The sequence below is a fragment of the Carassius gibelio genome, chromosome A24 (genome assembly GCF_023724105.1).
Source record: "Carassius gibelio isolate Cgi1373 ecotype wild population from Czech Republic chromosome A24, carGib1.2-hapl.c, whole genome shotgun sequence".
NCBI lineage: Eukaryota > Metazoa > Chordata > Actinopteri > Cypriniformes > Cyprinidae > Carassius > Carassius gibelio.
In genome coordinates this window covers 7,483,049-7,505,238 of record NC_068394.1, presented here as the reverse complement: position 1 = coordinate 7,505,238, position 22,190 = coordinate 7,483,049, and the positions used below count along the sequence as shown (strand labels likewise).

Sequence of the window (22,190 nt, the reverse complement as noted above, 5' to 3'; positions counted from 1 at the left end):
TGGTGTTGAGTTTTACGTTTGAAATCTTTGAAGCCATAGTGTACACATTTAATTCATAGTAAGAAGCTTTCACACGTCAACTGATGTGATCAACAGATTCATGGCCACTTCTTGTTGGTGACCAAAAGCATTCAGCTCAAATCATTAAAAATATATATATTGCTGTAACAAATTGGTACCACAGAGGCTAATGAAACAATTTCCAAAGCAAACAAAACCCAACAATCCAAATGTATTTTATCTATTTAATATTCCTTGTCATTAATTTGAACAGAGAATCGTGTGTCCTAAAACTCATTGCATGTAACTGTGCATATGTAAACATGCACTGTACAAGAGAAGCTACTAAAATCTATCATCTGCCATGGGCTCTGGTTCTGTGTTCTTGGAATAACAGTGAGCAGTAGCTTAAGACGCTTCAGGGAAAGATGGTATACAGTACAAGATGAGGGAAATAAAAATACAGAAAATGCAAAACTTAATTCAATTTGGATTTTGTTCATAAATATAACACTGACATCTCTTCTTAAACCCAACCAAAAGCATGCCACTGTGTGATTCAATTCTATACACTAATGCTGTCCATGTAACACATCCTCAATGTAAACTGACATGATGAGAGTAAAAAAAAAAAAAAAAGCATTAAAGCATTGCTGATTATGAGGAAAAATACAAAAGTGTGCAAACACTGATACCTTACGACAACCCAATCATAATGTGAAAAATAAAACGACAGGTAAGTTTAGGAAAAGCCATATTCTAGTTTAACTCATTTTGATACTGATGTGTGTAGGTCTCCGTTTGGGAACGCACTGGTGTTAAACTGCGACGTACATGAGACCATCAGTTGCAGGACAACGTACACACATCCCTGAGCACACTGACCGTCCTGAATGAAATATGAGAGGTCGGTTGATTATCTAAACCATTAAAAGACACCGTCAGTCAGGAAAATCTAAAAGGGTTATGGTCATGCACAGGTGACGGGCACATAACGGGTCAGAAACCGAATCATACTTTTGGCTAGCAGGTGTAACCCACATTAAAAATGACCGCATGTATGTAAGGCCCTGAACAAAACATTCAGATTTGTGGTATTCAGGAATACATACACAAAAAAATCATTTTTATAAGCAGTTCGCATGGCAGAAAGGAAAACTACATTGACATTTAAGGAAAAAAAAAAAAGTTTATAATATAAATTCCTAAAAGGTCAGAGCTATTTTACTCCGGTAACTATTTTAGGGTAACTGGTGTTTGGCACATGCTGTAACATAACAAGTTAGCATTACACACATAGTAACAGCTATTTACTGGTGCCGTTAACCCGTTAATTATTATTAATGAACACCAACCAGTAGAGGTGTTTTAATTATGTTCTTTGTGAAATGAGCTCTGTGGGGAAGAATGCACCATCACTACACATTTCAAACCTAAAAAAAAAAAATCATATCTTCAGAAGGCTTTAGAGGTTCAGACGAAGCAAAAAAAGTGGATTTAAAACGGAAAAAATTAATTAACAAGCTACATAGCAAAAGGCACACAGAGAAGGAACGGAGTTCAAAAAATATGCATGCTTTGAAAAGTGCAGATGAATAAAGTAATATTAGGATTATCAAATAATTGAAAGACAATCAAAAGAATTGTTAAAAATGTACAAGAAAGCAGAGATGAAGGGTTAGAACACATCTGAAAGCACCCACATTTGTAGAAATTTAGAAAACCTCAAGGTACGACCCACCTGGCGAAACCCCCAAGGCATGGTTTAGTCTCAACAGAAACAAACCTGCAAGGAGAATCTGGGACACATCGTTTGAAAACCTTCCCAGGGTCAAACATAAAAGGTGAATAAGAGAGCAGATACACATGAAATGCTTTCTGTGAACTTCTCCCGGATGCTCTCAGGTTTTAGTGTCTCGTGTGGTGCGTATGCAGCGCTAGCGTGAGTTTCATGAGCAGGTTGGATCCCGTAACCATTTACAGCCGCCTGTCGTGGCCTTTTTTTATAGTTGGAACAAGGGTCATAGTTTTTTGCGGATGCGCTCGACAGTCTGGCACGTGGAGGGCGGTCACCAGTAAAATGAGCGGGACAGGAAGTTGGCGGCTGTGCTCAGCCAGCTCGCACCATCCTGCATGGAGCCCAGTCGTGTCACAGCCTTGTGCTGCTCCTGAGACGGGCTCTCGTCCTCAGGCAGATAATCCGGCAAATTTATGTTCTGCTCGACCACCACATCCGAGTCCCCTTGGAATGGGATTACAATCTGGATGGAAGGGAAAGAGAGCAAAGGGAACAATCACCCATTTTGTTATCATTTCTAAACTTCCAAGCAGAATACCATTATTTATATATTATATATAATGTCTATACAAAATAAAAAAATATAAATAAGCAGCCAAAACAACAAGATAAAACATCTTCATGATATAAAATGAAGGAACTATTTAGGCCAAGCGATATATCAGATACATATTACTTATACTTAATATTCAAAATAATATTTAGGTAAAATAGGACACATAAAAACAGAGAGATATATTCTGAATAATTTTGGTCTTTAACCACTTTGTCTATTTCAGTGAATTGGTTCATAACAATAATTCAATTATTTATTTTGCATCATCACTCAAAAATGGTTAAGGAAGCCTTTGTAGGCATTTAAGAATTATAAACTTTTTGCAACAAAAATATTGGTGCAGATTAAAGAAAAAATCACATTTTATTATTATTGTCCTTATTGATGCTAATAGTACACTGTCAAATATACTTCAATGTGTTACTTACCTTTCTAAGTGTGAAATTTACTAGCAATTTCAGAGGGGAAATTGTTTTTACACCATTTTTTTTTTTACTATTATAAAGCAAGTAATAATATGTAAGTAATATATTTACTTATATTAGTCCGGCCCTACCAACTATATTGCTGTTCATTTGTGTCTGTTCAATGGAATTAATAAGACCATTACTCAATCAATTGTGCCACCTGCTGGTTAAAGGAGAAAGTGCATAGTAAAGCAGTGTCCAAGACCTCCAGGATGAGGGGAAAACGAGTTAAGTCTTCTGATGAGGTGAGTGTAGCAGGGTTCACCCTCAACATGTTGAAATGCATTACCCTCAGCTCTGAGGATAGATGTAGACAGCATCGGCTAACATCTTCAGGTAGAGGCAATCAGCTAAATACCTCACCTAACAAGAAAACTCTGACTGAATGATTTTACTGATTTTACATGGAATGCAAAAAAAAAGCCAAAGCCAAAGCCAAAAAGGAAAGAGGTCTAATTTAAAAAGGTGAGAAGATGACTATGGTCATGCTTTGTTCAACCGTCTATTTATTGTGTGCATTCAGACCAGAGATCTGTTCATTTGATTTACTCACCTCCGATCCATCTTCCCCCTTCACTACTTGCTGGGCCTTCATGACTTTGGTTGAAGCTATAGCAGTTCCCAACGCCTGAAGAATGAAGAAACAATATGAGAACCCTGAAATAGATTCTGTAACAGCAACTTTGATCCATTAAGTGCGATTCATTTCTTAAGAATCACTTCTTTCAAACTGGATTTAATTATTATGTCATCACTCAAAAATGTTCACGGATGTCCAAAACTGGCACTTTAAATACATAAATTGTTTAGTTTTTTTATACACTTCACTGGCATTCTTACGCAGTCTGTAGATGGTCATATGGATTGTGCTAGACTGTAAACTCACCTCAGCCTTCAAGTCTGAACGGATCCTCACCACACATCTCCTCACAGCCATCTGGAAGGTGAAGCTGATGACACCTTTGATCTTTAGCAAGGCTTCTTCACAAAGACTCCTCTGAGCCTGACATAAACAGAGACAAAATGTCAAACTGTGCAATAACAAATATTTCCATACGTTCTGATTAAACGGGTTCCATTACAAGCTGTCTAACTGCAGTTACCGAATCATCAAGCCCGTCGATCTGAAGCACCACCGTTTTGGCCCGTTTGTTCGTTGAGCCCAGGAAAAACTGTGCTTTTTTTCTGCAAGAGGCGGCTGCTTCTGCCTGCTCGGCTTCTGCGCTGCTGGAAGTCTGCAGGATCTCGTAGATCTCAGAAGCTAGTAGCTTGGTCTCACCTGGCGACGTGCCCCTAGTGAAACACATCACAGATCATTGTAGGATTCACAACGGATTAGAAAATGCTGCCATTGCCACTGTTAATGAACAAAGAAATAACTGAGCAAATACGCTTGTCTACACTTGTTAAAAGATCATGTATTTTACATTTCATTATTTTACATTCACTGCTGATATTTGAAAAGGTCATCACTCCAGCAGACAAGGAATTACACGACGTAGATCTGTGCGGGGGAGAAATCTGCCAGCATGAGAGCTGGAGAAAAGTCAGTCTGATGGAGCTTGAGCCAACTAACCTTTAGCACAGACAATATTGGGATTCATCTAGTGTCGTGCATTCCATATGGTTTAATATCATAAGTAAACTAATGCATATTGCACTTAACTGAAGTCAGTTTTAAAATCAAGCGACTGATGCATCATAGTGAGAAAAGCAAAAAAAAAAAAAGAAAATGTATATATATATTAATATATATACACACACACTGTTACTGCACACTAATACTGAATTGAAGACAATTAATTTAAATAGACAATAATTAAAATAAAATATGCATACATTCATAAATAAATGAATACATACTGTTAGGTATTATAAAATAAACTCTACTACTCTACTACTGTAATTTTATACATAAATTGCTTTATTGTGCTGCAGATTTTCTGAAGACATCCATAAACACACACCTGTATCTTTTGTGCACGTGAAGCAGAAAATGCATGCACTCGTAGAGCATAAATGTGCGCTCACAAGGATGGTTTTCCATGTGTTTCTGTTCTGTGTGCTCATGTCCTGTGCGTGCATCTTGTTTTCAAATCAGGAGTTAGTAAGAATTTGTAATTAGCCAATCACTTATTTGATCGCTAACTATAGTCAAGTGACCAGTTCATTTATTCAGGTTAAAAAAGACAGTAGTTTCTTGACGTCAGCATTTTAGGTCAGCCCTGACATCAGGATCTTTATATCCCCTACAGGTGCTAATAGGGGAGATGCAACGCTGCCATCACTCATGCAGAGTTACAGGAACGGACATCTGCTCGCTGGCATATCTGAGCTGCCAGACCTCAAGTTTCCCATATACGCCTGAGGGAATGATGACGGCATCTAAAGTCTCCGTTAAAAGGAAGTTGTACATCAACCTATGCAGTAAACAGCTATTATGAAATACACAATATGAGAAAACACTGAATATTGATCAAAAAACTTCATTCATAGTTTAAAATAGCTTTTTTCTGAGATCTGCAGTGTCATCGGGGTGATGAAGGATTCCTTCACTTCCTCAAGCCATAAAATTTCACAGACTGGGGCGATACATGACCTCTACCCAAAGTCGTTGCGCAGGAAATAGTGACAGGCAGCTTGTGGAACTGCAGGGCAATCCTTGATGGTGTCTCTGCTAACTGAAGTGACTGGTGAATCGAAGGGGGCGGGGAGGGAGTCACCCTGAGAGAAGGATACGCAGCTCTCTAGCAACCATTGACACTTCTGTCTGAGGCTTCTGTCTAAAAGCCTGCAGACTTTCACACTTGAAATAAGCCTGACCTGCAGTAGCATACACACATACATGGATCCTGCCTCTATACTTAGCCATGGGGGGGTGTCAAAACATGCAGTTGTATGAATATTTAAAGAATCAGATGGCATCTGCAGTGCTGTTTGACATGAGGTAAAAGAAACCCTGAGTTTCATGCTTTCTAATGCACAAAAAAGAGGGCTCAACAATATATATATATATATATAATTTTTTTTGCAGTAAATCAGATTTGTGTTTGCACTATTTGCTTCATAACAAACAAACAAAAAGTCATAAAAAGTAAAATATTATTATTATTGGCTTGTATATAAAATACTACTACTTTATTATTAATATTATGTAATAAACTGTTGTCATTAAAATGACCATTATTATATAAACATCACATTTTTTTTAATGAAACAGCAATAATGTAGATATATGACATCTATAAATCTAAAAACAATTTTACTAGAAAATTGTGCTAATCCTCATTTCAACAAAATCTACATTAGCTAGCTCATATCATATTTTGTGATATTTACAATATCATTCAAAAGTTTGGGGTCAGTACTCTTTTTAAAGAAGTCTCTTATGCCCACCAAGCTTGCATTTATTTGACCAAAAATACAGTAAAAATAGCAATGCTATTTCTTCAAAAAAAAAAAATGATTAATTAATCTTTTTTCATAGATTTTATATATTTATTCTCATGATGGAAAGTTTAATTTTAAATTTGTCATTCTAATATGCTGATTTGGTAGAGAAGGAACCATTATTATTATTAACATTGAAAACAGTTGCTTAATTAAAAATTTAACCGTTAAATGAACAGCATTCTTTGAAACAAATATTTTGTAAAATTAAAAATTTCTTTACTGTCACTTTTAAACATTTTAATGCATCTTTGCTGAATAAAAGGGTTAACCTCTTCAAACAAACTGAACTCCCACACCATCTTTACTGCTGAGCGTTATGATTCATTTTCCATATCAAATCCATATTGATTGAGCAATATTCAGAACATGGCCCCTGAACATGAACTCCTCTGTGTCTATAGCAGTATGATATTCTCGCTGGTGTCTTAGACTGACCTCTGCTGGACATTAACCCATGGCGAGCAAAACAAATGTAACTGTGCACTACATCAGGTTGCTTGACAGTTCGCATTACCTTACAACAGCAAGCTTGCATCATCACTCCCGTTTAGTGTCAAAACAGACAAACCTGCTTATGACAGGATGACCTTTCTCATGCGCTTAAAATCAGCTCACCACACACATTCACTTCAACTAAAGCAGCAGGATGAGGTTTTCTGTGGGAAAGTGCAAACCGAGCTTGTGTTGCCTTCATGTTTTGTGGCAGCATGGGAGCGACTTACTTCTGCATGATGTTCTGCAGGCTCAGCATCATTCCCAGCTCGCCCTTCATCTTCTCCCTGTTGGAGCGGCATTCTGCCAGGTAGCGCACCGCCTGGAAGGACACAAAGCCATTAAGGGTCACTCAGGGCCATTACAGAGGCAAACCGCCAGGCACCGCTGTGATAATAAATCCGTTAACAGAACACCAAGAGCTACTAGGGTTACTGTGTGTGCGTGTGTGAAAGAAAGTGTGTTATTCCATTATAATCCAAAAGTCTCCACAGGTGTCATGAACCATCTGAAAGAGATAAAACATAAACTGGGGCCCAAACTTCAGAGGGCATATTGAAATTCTGGGGTTCAAAATCTAATTTAAACCTGGGCATGGAGTTTAAGGATTTAAAAGCATGAAGACGTGAAATATTTTAGGTAATATACACTAAGTCCCTAATCAAATAAATACATTTGTGACACTGACCATATCAACTCTTTTAATAAAAGTATAATGATAATAAAATAATAAATAATACCAATAATTAAATAATAATAAAAATAGAACATAAAATCATTATTAGATACAAGTTTAGCAGGTGGCAGCCATGTGACAAGTCTGGATGGGCTTTGCTTTATCTGATTGGTAGATATGCACATAAGGTATGAGTTTAATAATTACTATTATTATTATTATTTATATAAAATATATTTGTTTGAAACTATCATTATAAATAATTTTTGAAATTATTTTAATATCAAATTATAATAACTTGGAAAAACGTAAACATTTTTGGAGGTGTAATTCAATAACTTGACATTATAGCAAGTTGTAAAAGCTGTGTATTATTCTTTATACTGAGATACCTGAATTGAAGGTAAAGCTGAAATCGCTTACAGCAAACTATACTAATAAGTTTTCCCAGAAAAATGTTAACATTTTAGCTATCAAAACATTACTCTTTTTTTGAGAATATCACCATTTGATTATTATAATAAATGTTCTTAGTGGAACACTATCATCATCATCATCGATCTTTAAGTTAATAAAGACTCCTAATTTGATACCTTAACTACCACTATCCTAACATGGTATTACACCGTCAAAAGAAAGACCATCTGCAAATGTTTCACAAACAGAATCTTACCAATAGCGCAGAGTAGACGACTTGTGGATTGGGGTGGTCGAAGAAGAGAATGAGGCCTGACAAGCAGCCTTGATCTTCAACAATAGCCCGTCTGTTGAGGGGGTCAGCAGCTAAGTCCCTCAGCTGATTGACCACAGCCAAGGCATCAGGCTCCCCGCTCATGGTGCTCCCACACCAAGGGCCATGCACATGAAATACACAGATCTTAGCTGAGGAGGAATAAAAATCAGAACTGGATTACTTCTGATACTGTGGAACATGCTATCAATGACAGAAAGTACAGGTTATAATAAAATAACAACATAAAATCTGGTATACTTGAATTACATAAAAATGGTTTTAAAAAGTTTCCTAAGAAACTCTGGTATCTTATTTTATTTTTTTAAATATACACTATCATTTTTTTTTATTATTGTAACTATATTATCTAAACAAACGCAAAGCTGAGATTTATTGTCTGACGTCAATATAAATTGTCGCGCGTCCTTTCGCAATTATTTACATATGATCTCTATGCATGAAACTTATTATAATTGGCTTTTATTCATCATGATGAACCGAATATGATGACTACCATAATGGTCATCATGTCTGATTCACACAGCACAGCATAGCATAGCATAGCATAATGTGGCCTTTAAACAGGCCCTGTGCTAACCAGCTAACAATAACACCGCGTCACAAAACAATGGCAATCTGAATTTTCATAAAATTGTCAAAAAACTTCATGTAAATGCAAACATTTTGACGCTGATTTCTCAGTCATATTTAGTCTACAGACATCAATACAAGTGGATATGAATGTCTTTCTATGAACAATAACAAAAACAATACCGAGTCCTGGTAATATTTCTTTCGGGACGCATATAAATATACAGCTATATGAAGCCAAAATATAATAATATATGCATTATCAGTGAATTTGATTCTGACGTGCATGGTATTTATCTTGTTAACCTTGTGTGTGTTGTGGCACTGTTGTCCACGCATAACCTTACAGCAAACACGCCCAGGACGACTCGCTTCAGATGATCCCGTCCAGTCAAAGGCTCAAACTCGCCGACTAATTAAGTGCTGATGGATACGCAATTGGATGAAGCTCGTGTAATAACGACGACGGTGAATATGATTAAAAATTTCAATGACAACGGTTCTGGTTAGGCATTTTTGCCCATTATCTGCGGAGTTTTTAACACCCTTTACACTTCCTGGATTTAGACAGACTGATTGGAAGATGCGGAATATGACGCTATGCATTCTCGACCAATTAGAAATGGTTTTACTACGAGACAATGTGATATACACACAATATGAATTACTATTGAATCATTTTAACCCTCTGAACCAAAACTTACTAAAGTATTTGTTTATTATTTAAAAAATACAAAGGAAGCAATTAAAATAGTATTCATATATTTTATTGGGGCAATATTAAAATAAATTATCGCTTTAAAATACACGACATGCAAGTGGAGGGCAGAACAGAAACATAAAAACAATAGTATTTCACCTTCACATTTTCTAATTCTGATATGTAATAACAGTGATATCTGGACAAACAGAAGAAACGCGTATTACAATTTCGGCCATTTTATAGTCAGCCAGTAAAATACATAAAAATAGGGCGAGGCAAAAAAAAAAAATAAATTAACAGGTTTGATACAATTTAATTTAAGTAAACATTTTAATTGGTTTCCAAATAACCAATGATTAATATATATATATATATATATATATATATATATATATATATATATATATATATATATATATATATATATATATATTATTAATTAAGTGTAATTAATTAAGTGTATATTTTTTATTTATTAATATAAAACTAAAGAAATGTTTTAATTAATAACATAAAATGTTATTCTTTTTAAACCGGTTACAGTCAACCACTCAGTGAAGTACAGCGATTCCATTCGATGGATGCATTCAGAGAATGTCTAATATGGCGAGAAGTTTGAGCACACGCTTGAGAAGTTTCACTCTCACTACACTTCCGGCTTCTGAACTGATTGCAGTTCCACTCTGATTCCATATGAGGGCGCTCACAGGATGAGTACAGAATGAATGGAGGTCAATGGCGGTATACCCATAGACAGTAAAGGGTATACCCCTCAAAATCCACTTTTCTCAGGATATAATTTTTTGTCTAGTAATTTGAATGTTGTATTCGAAAGGAGATGCAAAGAAATTACACACTGCCGGGTGTTAGATTTTTTTTATAGTCACTTATTTGCTTTAAAAAGTATTTTAAAATGTCAATGACGTCATACACATCGTACGACCCAGAGATACTGCTTTACGGCAATCCTTCAGTCACTTTGGTGCTTCTCTCCGTAGACGGGCTCTGACTCTGATGCATGCCTCGTGCCTGTGAGTCATAACTGGCTTATGATTGGCCAGTTGTATTGTCAATCCACCAATCCAAACCAGTGGTTGGCTCCGTACTCCTATTACCGCCCCATTGCTGGAATATGCTCAAACTCTATTGGCCAGTAGTGTTGAGTCCAACCTTGTTCCCAAACTACTGCTCCCGCACTGTGGAAAAACGTCTTTGGGAAAAACACTAGTAACAGCTGGATAGCATTAGCATAGCACAGCCAGGATCATATTAGTCTGTGACACTGCATTTTACACGGTAAAACATCGATATTTTCTTTTAATGTCCTATTAGAAATCGCGACAACTTTTGTATATAACTAAGAGCGCCTCTAATACAACACTGAAACAATAACACTTGGGTTTTAGCGCCTTTAACCTTTGTGGCAGAGTCCTCAGTTTTCGGTATGTAACGTTACTGTATTAACGACACACACTCGTGCTTAACGAGGAAACTTCTAGAAAAAGGTTTAGTAACTCAGTCTTTTCTGGCAAATGTCACGGTGAACATCACGCTGAACAATGGCTGTTTGCCACATAGCAACTGTTTAGGAAAGCAGGAGTGCAGGAGACACGTTTGTACAAGATGCACTTCTGCAATGTGAGAATGGATGACAGTTCATTATAACGTTATAAGTTTTTTTCATGTGGAAAATCAGGGCACTCTATAGAAAAAGAGGTGTAAAATAAAAAAATTCAGTTTAAAAGTGATTCTAACATTGTTTTCTTTTTTAGGGGTGGTTTGATCTGAAGATGGCCTAGCACAGATCCTTGATGATGAGACCGATCTGAGTGAAGTTACAAGATGAGTGGAAATCATAGACTGATAGAACTGGACCTGGTAAGATGTACAGAATTATATGTCAAGTTTGTGCTATTAATGATTGGAAGAATGTTCATCTTTATGTCTCTCTTAGGCCTTTGGATCATCATCAAAGTCTTATGGTTCATCGAGGAGTATTGTCAGAAGAATTGCCACAAATCTTCCCTTAGCGCCATGCCCTCGTGTACATTTTCAGGTAACATGTCAGTTTTTGTTCATTCATATGTGTCAAAACATGTAAATGAAAGAATCTTTTTTGTATTTGGAGTGCATGTTATGTTTTTAAATATTTTATATTTTAGTATTTTCAGGTTGTCTTCATTCATTTTCATTCTATTATTATCAGTGTTTTCCACCTTTATTACATTTTTTACATCTCAAAACCTTTAACACCCTCCATCTTTGGCCTTTTATTCTTCATTTCTCCCATATCATCGGATTTCTGTCCTGTTCTGTCTTGATTCCATCGTTGTGCTGACAATAAACAATCATGAATTTTGGACAGGTTTCAACTCACAACATCAAATCTAGCCTTTTCCTACCGTCTAACCTTTAAAACAAAAAGTATGATGACATTAAACTCACCTTGAAACTTTTATTACTGTCTCTGTTTCTCTCTTTTCTGCCCTTCCTTCCAGCTGTCCTGTATGTCAGGAATGCAGCATGTCTGCTCTAGGTCAGTTCTCTGGATCATTGCTGAAAAATTTAGGCCAAGAGTTCTTTTAAAAAAAAGTTTTGAAATGCTTATTTTAAAAAAACATACTGCCATTAATATTCCTTCTTGATAAAGAATGTCATCTTAATGTTCTAATTGCTTCATTATTCGCTAGGCAATGTTTAAACCGGTTTGGCTGATGCTGTTTACTTTGCCGTGGCACTGTGAAAACATTTGCCACTTGTTCTGCTGTTGTAGTTCTGACTATGTTTGAGTGCTTGAGTGTCTGTGAGGGTTTGTTTGTTGTTGTTGTGAGACTTGTAAAGTGCCCAGAGCAGGTGTTGTAATTATTAACTGTCCTTGGGTTGTGTAGCTTCATCCATTCACTGCAGGAGCGAGTTTCCTCAACAATTCAGATGGGCCTAATGGACTTGTGGCCACACTCGCTGATGTGGGCTGGATGGAAAGCGAAGAGAGCGATGGCGCTTGCAGAAACAGGTGAACATTATTTATAAACTGATTTAGAAAACAGAAATTCGAATGTCGTAATCATCATGTATGTATCTGTATGTCCTGCAGGTTTGAGATGGAGTCTGGGTTGTTTTTCCGTAACCAGCAGTGGAGACCCCCGAGACGTCGGCGGTCATTACCCAGCTTGCACCAGGCTGAACCTGCACCACAGAGTCAGACGATCATAAACGATGAAGCCATTCAGAAAATCAGTGCTCTGGAGACTGAGCTGGCCAAACTCAGAGCGCAAATCGCACAGATCGTTCAGGCACAGGAACACAGCGCTCAATCCACAGGTTGGTTGCAGTGCTACTTTAGGATTACTAGTATATACTATTTCAGTGTTTATTAGTATTTTGAAGTAGCTTTTATTTCAATATTTGTAGTTTACATTTTAATTTGTAGTTAAAAAAGGTGTTAAATCAGAGAAGAAAGTCTCATATTTATTATGTCATAGCATATATATGAAGATAGAAATTCTTGTTTTCTGAGAAATGTAACAAAATTAAGTGGGTTTATGCTTGAAACAATAACAAATGTTTGTCAATGGGTAAGAAAAATAAACTTTGAAACAGTAATGTTTCTGCTCCTTTAGGCAGATATTTGTTCTTGCTTTAGTTATACCAACTTCATTGGGATTGATTTCTGTGTCCCTTCCAATTTAATCCATAAATTGTCTTTAGATTGTCTTAAAAAAGCCTTACGTTTACCTTCACCAAAACCCTGTTAGATGATTTTCAGATTTCCTCAGCGTTATTTCAATTAACAAAAAATTAGTTGTAATATTTTTAGTTATAATGTAATATCAAAGTGTTGGCGTACTTGCATAAGTTATGTTTCTGGCCTCAAAATTGTATGACTTTTTTATATACAGTGTATATATAGACCTAAAATAGCACTCTGCTAGTATTAGTACTTTTTACCCATTTAAAGTCGCAATTTTTGTGTTGTTTCAGCTCCAGCACCTGGTGGTCCCCCTGTACCCCAAGCTCCATCAATGGCTCCAGTTCCACCTCCGCCGCCTCCACCACCACCTCCTCCGTGTCCCAGCATGCAGAGAAGCTATTCTGCCATTGATCTCATCCGAGAGCGGCGTGGGAAAAAGACGGAAGAGAAGACAGTACTGGACTCAGCACCTAAAAAGACAGAGCTTCCCAACATGCTAGACGTACTGAAAGACTTGGGCAAAGTGAAGCTGCGTGCAGTTAAGAGGTGAATGTTATAGGGCTATTATGGCATACAAAGGTGATTGTAAACACTTACCATTAGAGTTAATTTGTCCTTTCATTCCCAGTCATCAAGAGGACACAAAAGCAAAACCTGTCGAGCCCACAGACGCCGCAGCATTAATCGCTGAGGCCCTGAAACGCAAGTTCGCTCACCGCTACCGGAGCGACAGTGAATCTGATGGCAACTTAAACTTCCTAGCTCCTGAGAATAAGAGCCATGTAGAAGCACCGCAGGTGAGGAAAAATCACTTGGAAGAAATGATCTCAAACGTATATTGTTATGACGCCATAGTCACTTTGTGCCATTGCTTTTGCAGTTTGGACAGCATATGCTAAAATCAACTGGAAGGAAGAAACTGTACTAGGATGGAGCTCATCTGAGCAGGTTAATGAAGTTAACCTGATATTTCGGAATAAAAATAACTGCTAACTTTTCTTGTTAGCCATCAGAATATTGTTAGTATTAATTTAGGTGAGCATGCAAATGTCAAACACTATGCAGTCAGTCTGGTTTCCCTATTGGATATGTTTAATTTTGCACTTTGAAAAGTTCAGCTCTATCACTACATCTTGTACAACAGCCAGTCCAATCATTAATGCCAGTTACACAAGAAATGCCTTCTTTTTGTTGGGTTTTATGTATGATTTTATATGTGGATTTTTTCGGATCTGTTGGAAGGTCAACAGTGCAAGTATTCGACCTTGTTAGGTTTCTCTCATTTGAAGGGATAATGTTAAATGAAAACACCAAAGTGTGTGGATTGTTTTTATATGCATTAGTTTTATGTGTATTTTTAACAACTTTTTGCACCAAAGTTGTCTACTTCAAAGGTACAGTTCATACTTTGTTTTTTGTAACAGTAATTATAGCAATTATGAACCATACGTTTGTGATCGTACATAAGGTTTAGATGGTGCTGTCAGTAGTTGAAGAATTCTTTAATGAGTTAATTTAAAATCCTTTTTAGGTTCTAATTTATTATTTTGGAACGTTTCCATGATATGGTTCTGGATGTAGTTATTTAACCAGTTATTCAAATACTTGAATGATGTAGTTTTGTTTGTCTATGACATATCAAGCTTGCTATTTCTAGTCCAGTGCCGTTTAATTAGACAAAAGTCTATCAGCAGAATAGTTTTGACAGTGTTTGTACCTTTAAAAGAAGGTTGTTGTTGTTTTTTTGCACGAAAAATCATTGCATTTGAATATTACAGCACAGGATTTCTCAATTCAAAGATTTATACTGGATTTAATGGTCAGCGCACAGGAATAGTACCTCAGAATTGAAGGGAATTTCTTAACCAAGACACATTTTTGGTTTCATTATATATTGTGATAATCTATCTAAATGGGTTGATTATATTTCACCCTGCAGAACCGTTTTTAATAGACTTTAATTTCTTGAATAAACCTAAAACTGTCAATCTGTGTCTTTTCATTTCTGTATTGAGGCTTTTATTTGGCTACTTTTTGACACCCATCACATAATTAAGTTCATACAGAACAGCGTGACTGCATGCTATCTGGTAGAGAAACATTTTGTGAAGTTTTATTCATCAAAAATGCAATTGCAACAAGTATGTATCAAAAGGTTATACGGCAAAGCCTTTACAAAATGGCTTGACACATAAGTCGTCTCCCCAAAATGGCTGTTACAACAAATTGTAAACAGTTTTTTTTTCTTAAATCAACAGTCTTACAGCACTTACAACAAAAATACAAATCACCTAAAATAAAGCACCTCTTCTCTTTCAAAATATCAAGAGAAGCACAAAAAAAAAAACAACAACTGTCCATTCTGTACAGAATCCAAAACAATTCACAAAAATGGAATGTTCAACGTTAAAAATCAAATCATTAAACCAATTCTCCATATATTAATAATTCAGGGTCAGAGGGTCAGACAGTGCACTAAATGGACAATGTGATGAGTTTAAAATAAAAATGACAGCTGGTTTGGTCACTTAGCTTTGTGCATAGTTTTAAGGCATTTTGTAGCAGTTTTCCGAAGAGACGAGGGTGGCTTTGAGACATTCTGAGAAGGACTTCTCATTTTTCTTTACAAAATATAGAGGAGAGAGAGAAAGAGGGTTGGTGGCAACCTACAAAAGGCACCTTTTACTTCCTTGTTTCTCCCAAATAAGCAGGCCGGTGAAAACCTGAGCAAAATCCATGGAGAGTCCGCTGACAAGATCCTTCTTCCATGGTCAAAAGGGTTCATCTCTGCCACCTTTCACGGAGGGACGTTCCTTCAATACATTGTCTGAAATACAAGGGAGAGAGATGCAATGGAGCACAAATGGCATTCGTATGGCATCTGATGCGTCACACCGACATGGTTGCAGTCTGACAGATTTCGTTGATCATCAGCAGTAGGCTTCGAAATTATTTTTTACAAGTGGTTCTTCACATCTGTGCTTAAAAGGCAATTAATCACAGAACTAACATGATTCAGTTAGAAAACAACATGTGTAAACAGTCTTCAGAGGCAGCAACAGGACTGGGCTCTTCACATTTGTATTTTTGTACACAAGGAGGAAGATTGATTTGCAGAAGCACTGGCACACTCTCACACACACACGCTCGCACGCATTCGATTTCACACACATCGTCTCTTGGTGCGGTTGTAAAAACCTCTCCTTTAAATACTCAAGGTGTTTCAAATGACTTTCAGAGCAATTCGTTGTTTTAAAAATGGCACTTTAAAGCCATAGGAGGGGGTTCCTTCCTACCCCACATTCCCTTTCAGTCTTTAATCAAAGCATCAGAGTTGAATTAGTAACGCCCAAAAGAAGAAAAAAAAACTAATAAGGTTAAATAAATACATCACAATAATAAAAAGAAAATAAAATTGCAGCAGTAGCCAAATGAGGTATCTATGTATTGCTCTATGTTGAAGGGTAAATGAGCATTTAAAATTAAATAAATTAAATCTACAAATGAACGATAAAAAGGGGAAAACAAATCATCAGTGGTTGGTTGGAGATGGGTGGTGAGTAACTCAAATGTGATGTAAGGTGTTTGGCTGAGGGCAGTAGAGGTGTTCTGCGAGCGCTGGGGTGTCATGACTCTTGGCTTCCCTGAGATAAGACTCTGGAACTGGGCTCGTCTGTGGCACGGCCCGGTTCGGACTCCCCCTCCTCGGAGCTCCCCGATGCCTCGGGCTCCATGGCGCTCCAACTGGCCTTGTTCAGGCCCAAATGGCCAAGCATGGTCTGAGAGAGCCGCGTGTCCGAAAAGCGCGCCCACTCGGCAAACAGAGGCTCCACCACGTAAGTCATGAAACCTGGTGGCAGAGATCACTAGATCAGCCAGACCTTATAAATAAATCATTTATCATATTGATAAGTATAATGAGATTCTTACATTATTATTATATTATAAACACAAATAATAAAATACAAAACAAAACATACATTTAAACATTGTAATATTATAACATTATAATACTAGGTATTATTTCACACACAGACACAAACATTATATATACCGTATTTTCCAGACTATAAGTCGGAAAATACAACTTTTTTCATAGTTTGGCTGGTCCTGCGACTCGTAGTCAGGTGCGACTTATTTTTCAAAATTAATTTGACATGAACCGAGAGAAATGAACCAAGAGAAAACATTACTGTCTCCAGCCGCGAAAATCAATCACAGTACATTAAATAATTGTTTTATATTACAAGTTTTCTGATAAGTTTAATGTGACGAGTGGGGCGGGGCCGAGAGGCGTGGGAACGAGGAGTGAGGCCAGGTGTAGTGATTGGAGATGAGCTACACCTGCGCCCCACCGCCGGTATCGAGTCCCACGTAGGAGATGGAAGGATATAAAACTGGAGCGACTATAGTGAAGGACGAGAGAGGACCAGGCATGGGCCATATTTTATGTTTTGGTTTTGATTTATGCGCACCAGTCGTCCGTGAGGGGCTGGTGCGCTGTTTTGTGTTTATTTTGTAATTAAAGTTTTGTTTTGATTGTGCGCCGGGTCCCGCCTCCTCCTTCCGGATGAATAGGAAGTTAGTATCATTACATTTAATTATGTTTTATTATCTTATTAAATATGCACTCATATGCATACATTCCCAGAACTCTAAACACTGGATGAGGCCAAGTTCAAAATAGTTTCTTTGGTTGATATATTAGGTTTTAAGCTTTTACAGAACAGAATTTAATAATGAATTACAAATTTTGCATCTGTTTTTATAATTCTATAAATAAAAAAAATACTCTCAACAGGAAAAAAAAAAAAATCACCATATTTTTTAGAATAAAATGTTATAAATCAAACAAATGTCATCTCAACAAGCACCTCTGGAAAACTCGTCAAAATGTAGATTAGGATTATGTAAGTGCTACTGAAGTAGATATTTCTGGCTCATTTTGAGAAAAAGGCCCTTAAAAGATTTATACTGTAATTGAAATCTACATACACAAATAAAATATAATAAACACTAAAATGTGTATTTTCAAAGTTTTCTTTCCACTAGTATGAAACAAGACAAGTTAGGGATGCAAAAAAACTGAAAAGTGTCTTGCCTTAAATCAATATGTATGTATATATATATAGCTATTTTATTATTATTCCCTTTCTCTCATATTCAGGGGAGAATGTTCTGGTTCTTACCGATTTGAACACTGGCTATGGTGTTGGCTTCACTATCGCACAGTGGACTGATTTCAAGTTTATACTTCTTTTCAATGTCACCTAAATAGGATGAAGACAACAAAGCACAGAGATTAGCTCTTGAACACCGTGAACTAACAGCACACTTTAAGATAATGGTCATCATGAGAACTGGGTACCTTGGTGGAAGAATTCCTCCGTGACCTTCTCACTCCACTGTTTGCTGAGCTCCCATGGTCTACATGGGTTGCAGATATCCGCACACTTCAGGGCCATCTGAAACACACGAGAATTTACCCCTTTATTTAAAAATATGGTATGCAGTCCCTTCCATTTCAAAACGGGACGTCACAACTTCAAGTACGTAAATAATCTTTTTTATTTAAAGCAAACATCTGAAATGTATTCTTTTATATCTCAAAGCCAAAGCTGGCATATAAACGTTATATAAAAGTATATATAAACTGCATAATGTTTGTTTTTAGTGTAATTAATGCTGAATTGCAAATTCCCACCTGCAGAACGAAATGTCGATGAGAAGCGTTTCCTAAACACAAGTCGTTCTCATCCAGATGTGTCCTGAACCGGGACAGGTACTCATTCTGTCGGCTGATATCTGTGGCCAGAATGAGTGATCCCAGCTGCCTCTCTATACTCAGACTGTTAGAGACACCAGTTAAAGTCAGCCAGTCATAACAGAGCTCACTTACATACAGAGTAGTAGAAAAAAAAAAGATGACTTGTTTGTGTTTTAAGAAGCCGTCATTAATATGAAAAAAAAAAGCTTTGGAGATACTAACCTGTCTTCTGCAGGAAGATTGGAAAAGAGTTCGGTCTCTCTGAGCAGACCCACTGCAGACCTCCAGTGATGATTCTCCAGAACTGAGGTATTCTACAGAGCGACACAAACACACCTCAGTGCTGACTGACTTTGATATCTTTACAAATACTGTAATTTACTTAGAACATAAAGAGGATTGTGGGGCTAATGATGTGCTTAAATCCCATTGGATGGTGCTCTAACCCGGTACAAAGCTGCAAGGTAATGGTTGGTTTTGATGAGGAAAGGCTGGTTGACTCCAGGGTGGTCCAGATCATGTGTGGCCGCGGCCAGCAACCCTAAGAGGATGTCGAATGATGTGAGGGACTGGGCGAGCTGTGAATACACGCACAGACGACTATAAGACTACATGTAATCATCTGAAGTGAATTAAGGTACATTTAACACCGGGACAATCACCTTGGGTTCTCTCAGGTAACAGTGCATGGCCTGGGTGACATCAGCAGCATGGACTGCATTGTGGTAAGGGTTCTGATTGTGGTAGTCTTCTTGAACCAGAACTGAAACCATTCAAAGTATGAGAAAACGTAATAAAATCGATGATGCCAATCACTGTGGCATGCAGAACCTCCACCAACAAATGTGTGCAAAGTACAGAAGTTTTGTTTGGAGAATATCACAAAAAAAAAAAAACACTTACCTAGAAATCGACGCAGTTTAACCATGTCTAACTGGAAGAGCTCAATGAGACCATACTGGTTCAGCAAATTAAATGTCAAGAACACAAGACTGTTTCCTTAAAAAAAACAAAGAATATAAGAGGAATGAGTAATTGGGCAAGGCAAAACTGCACAGCCACAATTCAACCAGCAGGTGGCAGAGCTGACCACAGCTAAATGTGACGTGTACACATACAAAAAGCACAACAAATCTCACACAGACAGAGATATGAAAGGTCTTCGGAATCAAAATATTTACCATTTGTAAGTCGGTCAAAGAGGAATATATCAAAATTCCAGCTTCCGACCTTTTCAAGCATACACTGTGAGTAAAGGAAAATGAGAACACGGGAAAAATCAATAACAATAATAAACCACAGAACAAAACTTTGAATATTCAATGTAAACTGAAGTTGCAGAGTATGTTTGTGGTCCCATACCTTGGCCTGACCGCAGTAGTCCTCATCCAAGATGTGGAGGGGGTTGAGGTGTGGCGCTCCTCGCAGCAGACGGGATGAAAGCAGGTGTCGCTGGAAACTAAAGAGCCTCCGGATTCTCCGAGCAGGAATCGTCCCTGCTGACTCAGCACGGGCTGTACATAAACACCAACCAAAAAACACATGGGAATTCCATGATGCAAATGACAGATAAAATTTGTATCCTCAATAATTAAGCTGAAATTACTCTCATATTTCAAGCTTATAGTGTCTTTAAATCCACCCCCAGCCCCACTGACTATAGTCCCTGCGGTTTGAAACTTTGGTTGCTATTGTTGCAATCGTGGTGCTCAGGCAGCCTTCGAGAGGTCACGCCTGACTCGAGCACAAAAGACAAGACCAGTCTGAAGAGAGTCTTTAAAACGGAGTTTCATTCCACTACAAAAAAGTTCAGTGTACATCTTCAGTGTAAGATCTCATGACGATATTGACAATGGACCTTTTTTTGCATGCAACATTTAGCTAAAGTGACAGCACATTTACAGCATAAAGGACAGTAGTGATATTTTCAAAAAAGAAAATACATCCAAAAGACCCAAACTGATTCGCTTCCATCATTTGCAATGTGTTTCATAGTTGAATCCGAAATTGTGTCATTTTTGGTTTTCAAAATTTTAAGTTGAATTAAGTACTCTTACAATTAATTTTGGTTTAAAGCTTTAAATTTATTCAGTACCCGTGGAGAAAATGACTTCCCTGTTGTGCTACACTGAAGTAGGAACGTGTGTGAGGGATGGATTCGGTACTCACAGTGCAAAGTGCGGAAATCGACGCCCAGGTACGGGTGCGAGCCTCTTCGTTCGGGTTCAAAGCCTACCTGACTTCTCACTCTCACATCTCCTAGAAGGCATCAACACACAAGTCCTCAAGAGATTTGTTAACAAACACGACATGCAGCAGATTACAGGCCTGGGTACAGGGGGTACAGAGACGGACATACACACACCGCCGATGGATGGGGAAAAGATAGGACAGGAAACAGACCATGCATCGCCATGCCAGAGGGACTTTTGCATTAGTATTCATACGGCTAGGAGCAAAGGAGGACGCATGGAAGAAAGACAAGCTTGTGCTTCAGCCGGGACAGAATGGAGAGGAAATCAGAGGGACTTCAACGAGGCTGGCCAAAGCTCTAAAGTCACATCTGTTAAAAAGTCATTCAATAGGCCTTTTCATCAAACTCTGGCTGTGTGTGTGTGTGTGTGTGTGTGTGTGTGTGTATTTGCATGAAGAGGGAGAAGGAGGGGGACGCATAAACTAACGGAGTAATGGCAGCCTCCAACATGTCAGTCACTACTGATTGGAGTTCATGTGCAGTAAAAAAGTAGTCAACGTGTAAATAAGTCAGTGAACAAATAATAAAACAGCCTCCCACCCGTATATTTACTTACTTGAAAACAGCTGTTTGAATATTACACAAGCTCCTATCAAAATACCAAAACTGTGAATTACAATTACATAAAAAACATGATTCAAATGAATCAAAAAAGACACAACAACAACAAAAAGCAATTACAGAGTCGGATCGACCGTACAGGTGTGTAGCACGATGTCAAACATGCAACTGGCGAATAAAAACAAAAAACTAAAAAAACAGACGGAAGCTATTCGGACATGCAAAAGAAAAGACGCCGAGGTCGAAGCAGCAAGATCCAAACTACGGAGCCAAAAGTGTGCTCTCGTCTTCCGTTTTTTGCGCCAAACCTCTTGTAAACAAACCAGAGCTCATCTCCTGACCACAAAAAAATATTATTAGAAGAAATTTTAACGTGAGAAGTGACACTGATTAGACTGCCCACTGACACATTTCTTCAAGGAGGAATGGTGTGGAAAGTTATTAAAGG

At 37.6% G+C, this 22,190-nt stretch overlaps 3 protein-coding genes across 32 annotated transcripts in view; 1 reads left to right on the top strand and 2 right to left on the bottom strand.

Moving 5' to 3' along the window:
* Window positions 1–231: 231 nt before the first annotated feature.
* LOC127946490 (armadillo repeat-containing protein 1) lies at window positions 232–9,349 on the bottom strand. 2 transcript variants are annotated; one of them, XM_052543114.1, is made up of 7 exons: window positions 9,073–9,349; window positions 8,116–8,324; window positions 6,997–7,088; window positions 3,925–4,114; window positions 3,708–3,824; window positions 3,375–3,449; window positions 232–2,261 (listed from the first exon to the last, which is right to left on the bottom strand). In XM_052543114.1, the coding sequence occupies exons 2-7, from the start codon at window positions 8,275–8,277 to the stop codon at window positions 2,070–2,072; spliced, it is 828 nt and encodes a 275-aa protein (XP_052399074.1). In that variant the 5' UTR covers window positions 8,278–8,324; window positions 9,073–9,349; the 3' UTR covers window positions 232–2,069. The 2 variants fall into 2 exon arrangements, with proteins under 2 accessions (XP_052399074.1, XP_052399073.1); XM_052543113.1 differs by having other exon boundaries at window positions 9,114–9,349.
* A 1,259-nt stretch (window positions 9,350–10,608) lies between these two features.
* LOC127945993 (mitochondrial fission regulator 1) lies at window positions 10,609–15,148 on the top strand. 2 transcript variants are annotated; one of them, XM_052542254.1, is made up of 8 exons: window positions 10,609–10,765; window positions 11,242–11,347; window positions 11,424–11,525; window positions 12,358–12,482; window positions 12,564–12,790; window positions 13,451–13,706; window positions 13,789–13,957; window positions 14,041–15,148. In XM_052542254.1, the coding sequence occupies exons 2-8, from the start codon at window positions 11,312–11,314 to the stop codon at window positions 14,086–14,088; spliced, it is 963 nt and encodes a 320-aa protein (XP_052398214.1). In that variant the 5' UTR covers window positions 10,609–10,765; window positions 11,242–11,311; the 3' UTR covers window positions 14,089–15,148. The 2 variants fall into 2 exon arrangements, with proteins under 2 accessions (XP_052398214.1, XP_052398215.1); XM_052542255.1 differs by lacking the exon at window positions 10,609–10,765 and adding an exon at window positions 10,803–11,107.
* A 98-nt stretch (window positions 15,149–15,246) lies between these two features.
* LOC127945990 (high affinity cAMP-specific 3',5'-cyclic phosphodiesterase 7A) overlaps window positions 15,247–22,190 on the bottom strand; it is a 35,380-nt gene continuing 28,436 nt past the window's right edge. For 10 of the 28 annotated variants that reach the window (XM_052542225.1, XM_052542230.1, XM_052542241.1 and 7 more), the window contains 11 exons: window positions 21,097–21,186; window positions 20,290–20,441; window positions 20,109–20,172; window positions 19,831–19,926; window positions 19,590–19,690; window positions 19,374–19,505; window positions 19,150–19,241; window positions 18,865–19,009; window positions 18,529–18,625; window positions 18,350–18,430; window positions 15,247–17,010 (listed from right to left, as the gene is read on the bottom strand). In XM_052542225.1, coding sequence (XP_052398185.1) covers window positions 16,787–17,010; window positions 18,350–18,430; window positions 18,529–18,625; window positions 18,865–19,009; window positions 19,150–19,241; window positions 19,374–19,505; window positions 19,590–19,690; window positions 19,831–19,926; window positions 20,109–20,172; window positions 20,290–20,441; window positions 21,097–21,186 — 1,274 coding nt within the window. In that variant the 3' untranslated portion in view covers window positions 15,247–16,786. Of the gene's footprint in view, window positions 17,011–18,349; window positions 18,431–18,528; window positions 18,626–18,864; window positions 19,010–19,149; window positions 19,242–19,373; window positions 19,506–19,589; window positions 19,691–19,830; window positions 19,927–20,108; window positions 20,173–20,289; window positions 20,442–21,096; window positions 21,187–21,737; window positions 21,771–22,190 lie in introns of all 28 variants that reach the window. The other 18 variants (XM_052542223.1, XM_052542228.1, XM_052542245.1 and 15 more) reach the window with 3 other exon arrangements.

Excerpts from the sequence above, each read along its gene's own strand:
- LOC127946490 (XM_052543114.1), bottom strand. The coding sequence starts at position 8,277 with ATGAGCGGGGAGCCTGATGCCTTGGCTGTGGTCAATCAGCTGAGGGAC. Across the intron at positions 4,115-6,996 it reads CTGCAGAACATCATGCAGAA|GGGCACGTCGCCAGGTGAGA; the intron begins GTAAGTCGCTCC and ends GTGTTTCACTAG. Across the intron at positions 2,262-3,374 it reads AGGGGGAAGATGGATCGGAG|ATTGTAATCCCATTCCAAGG; the intron begins GTGAGTAAATCA and ends CCTTCCATCCAG.
- LOC127945993 (XM_052542254.1), top strand. The coding sequence starts at position 11,312 with ATGAGTGGAAATCATAGACTGATAGAACTGGACCTG. Across the intron at positions 11,526-12,357 it reads GCCCTCGTGTACATTTTCAG|CTTCATCCATTCACTGCAGG; the intron begins GTAACATGTCAG and ends TGGGTTGTGTAG. Across the intron at positions 12,791-13,450 it reads ACACAGCGCTCAATCCACAG|CTCCAGCACCTGGTGGTCCC; the intron begins GTTGGTTGCAGT and ends GTGTTGTTTCAG.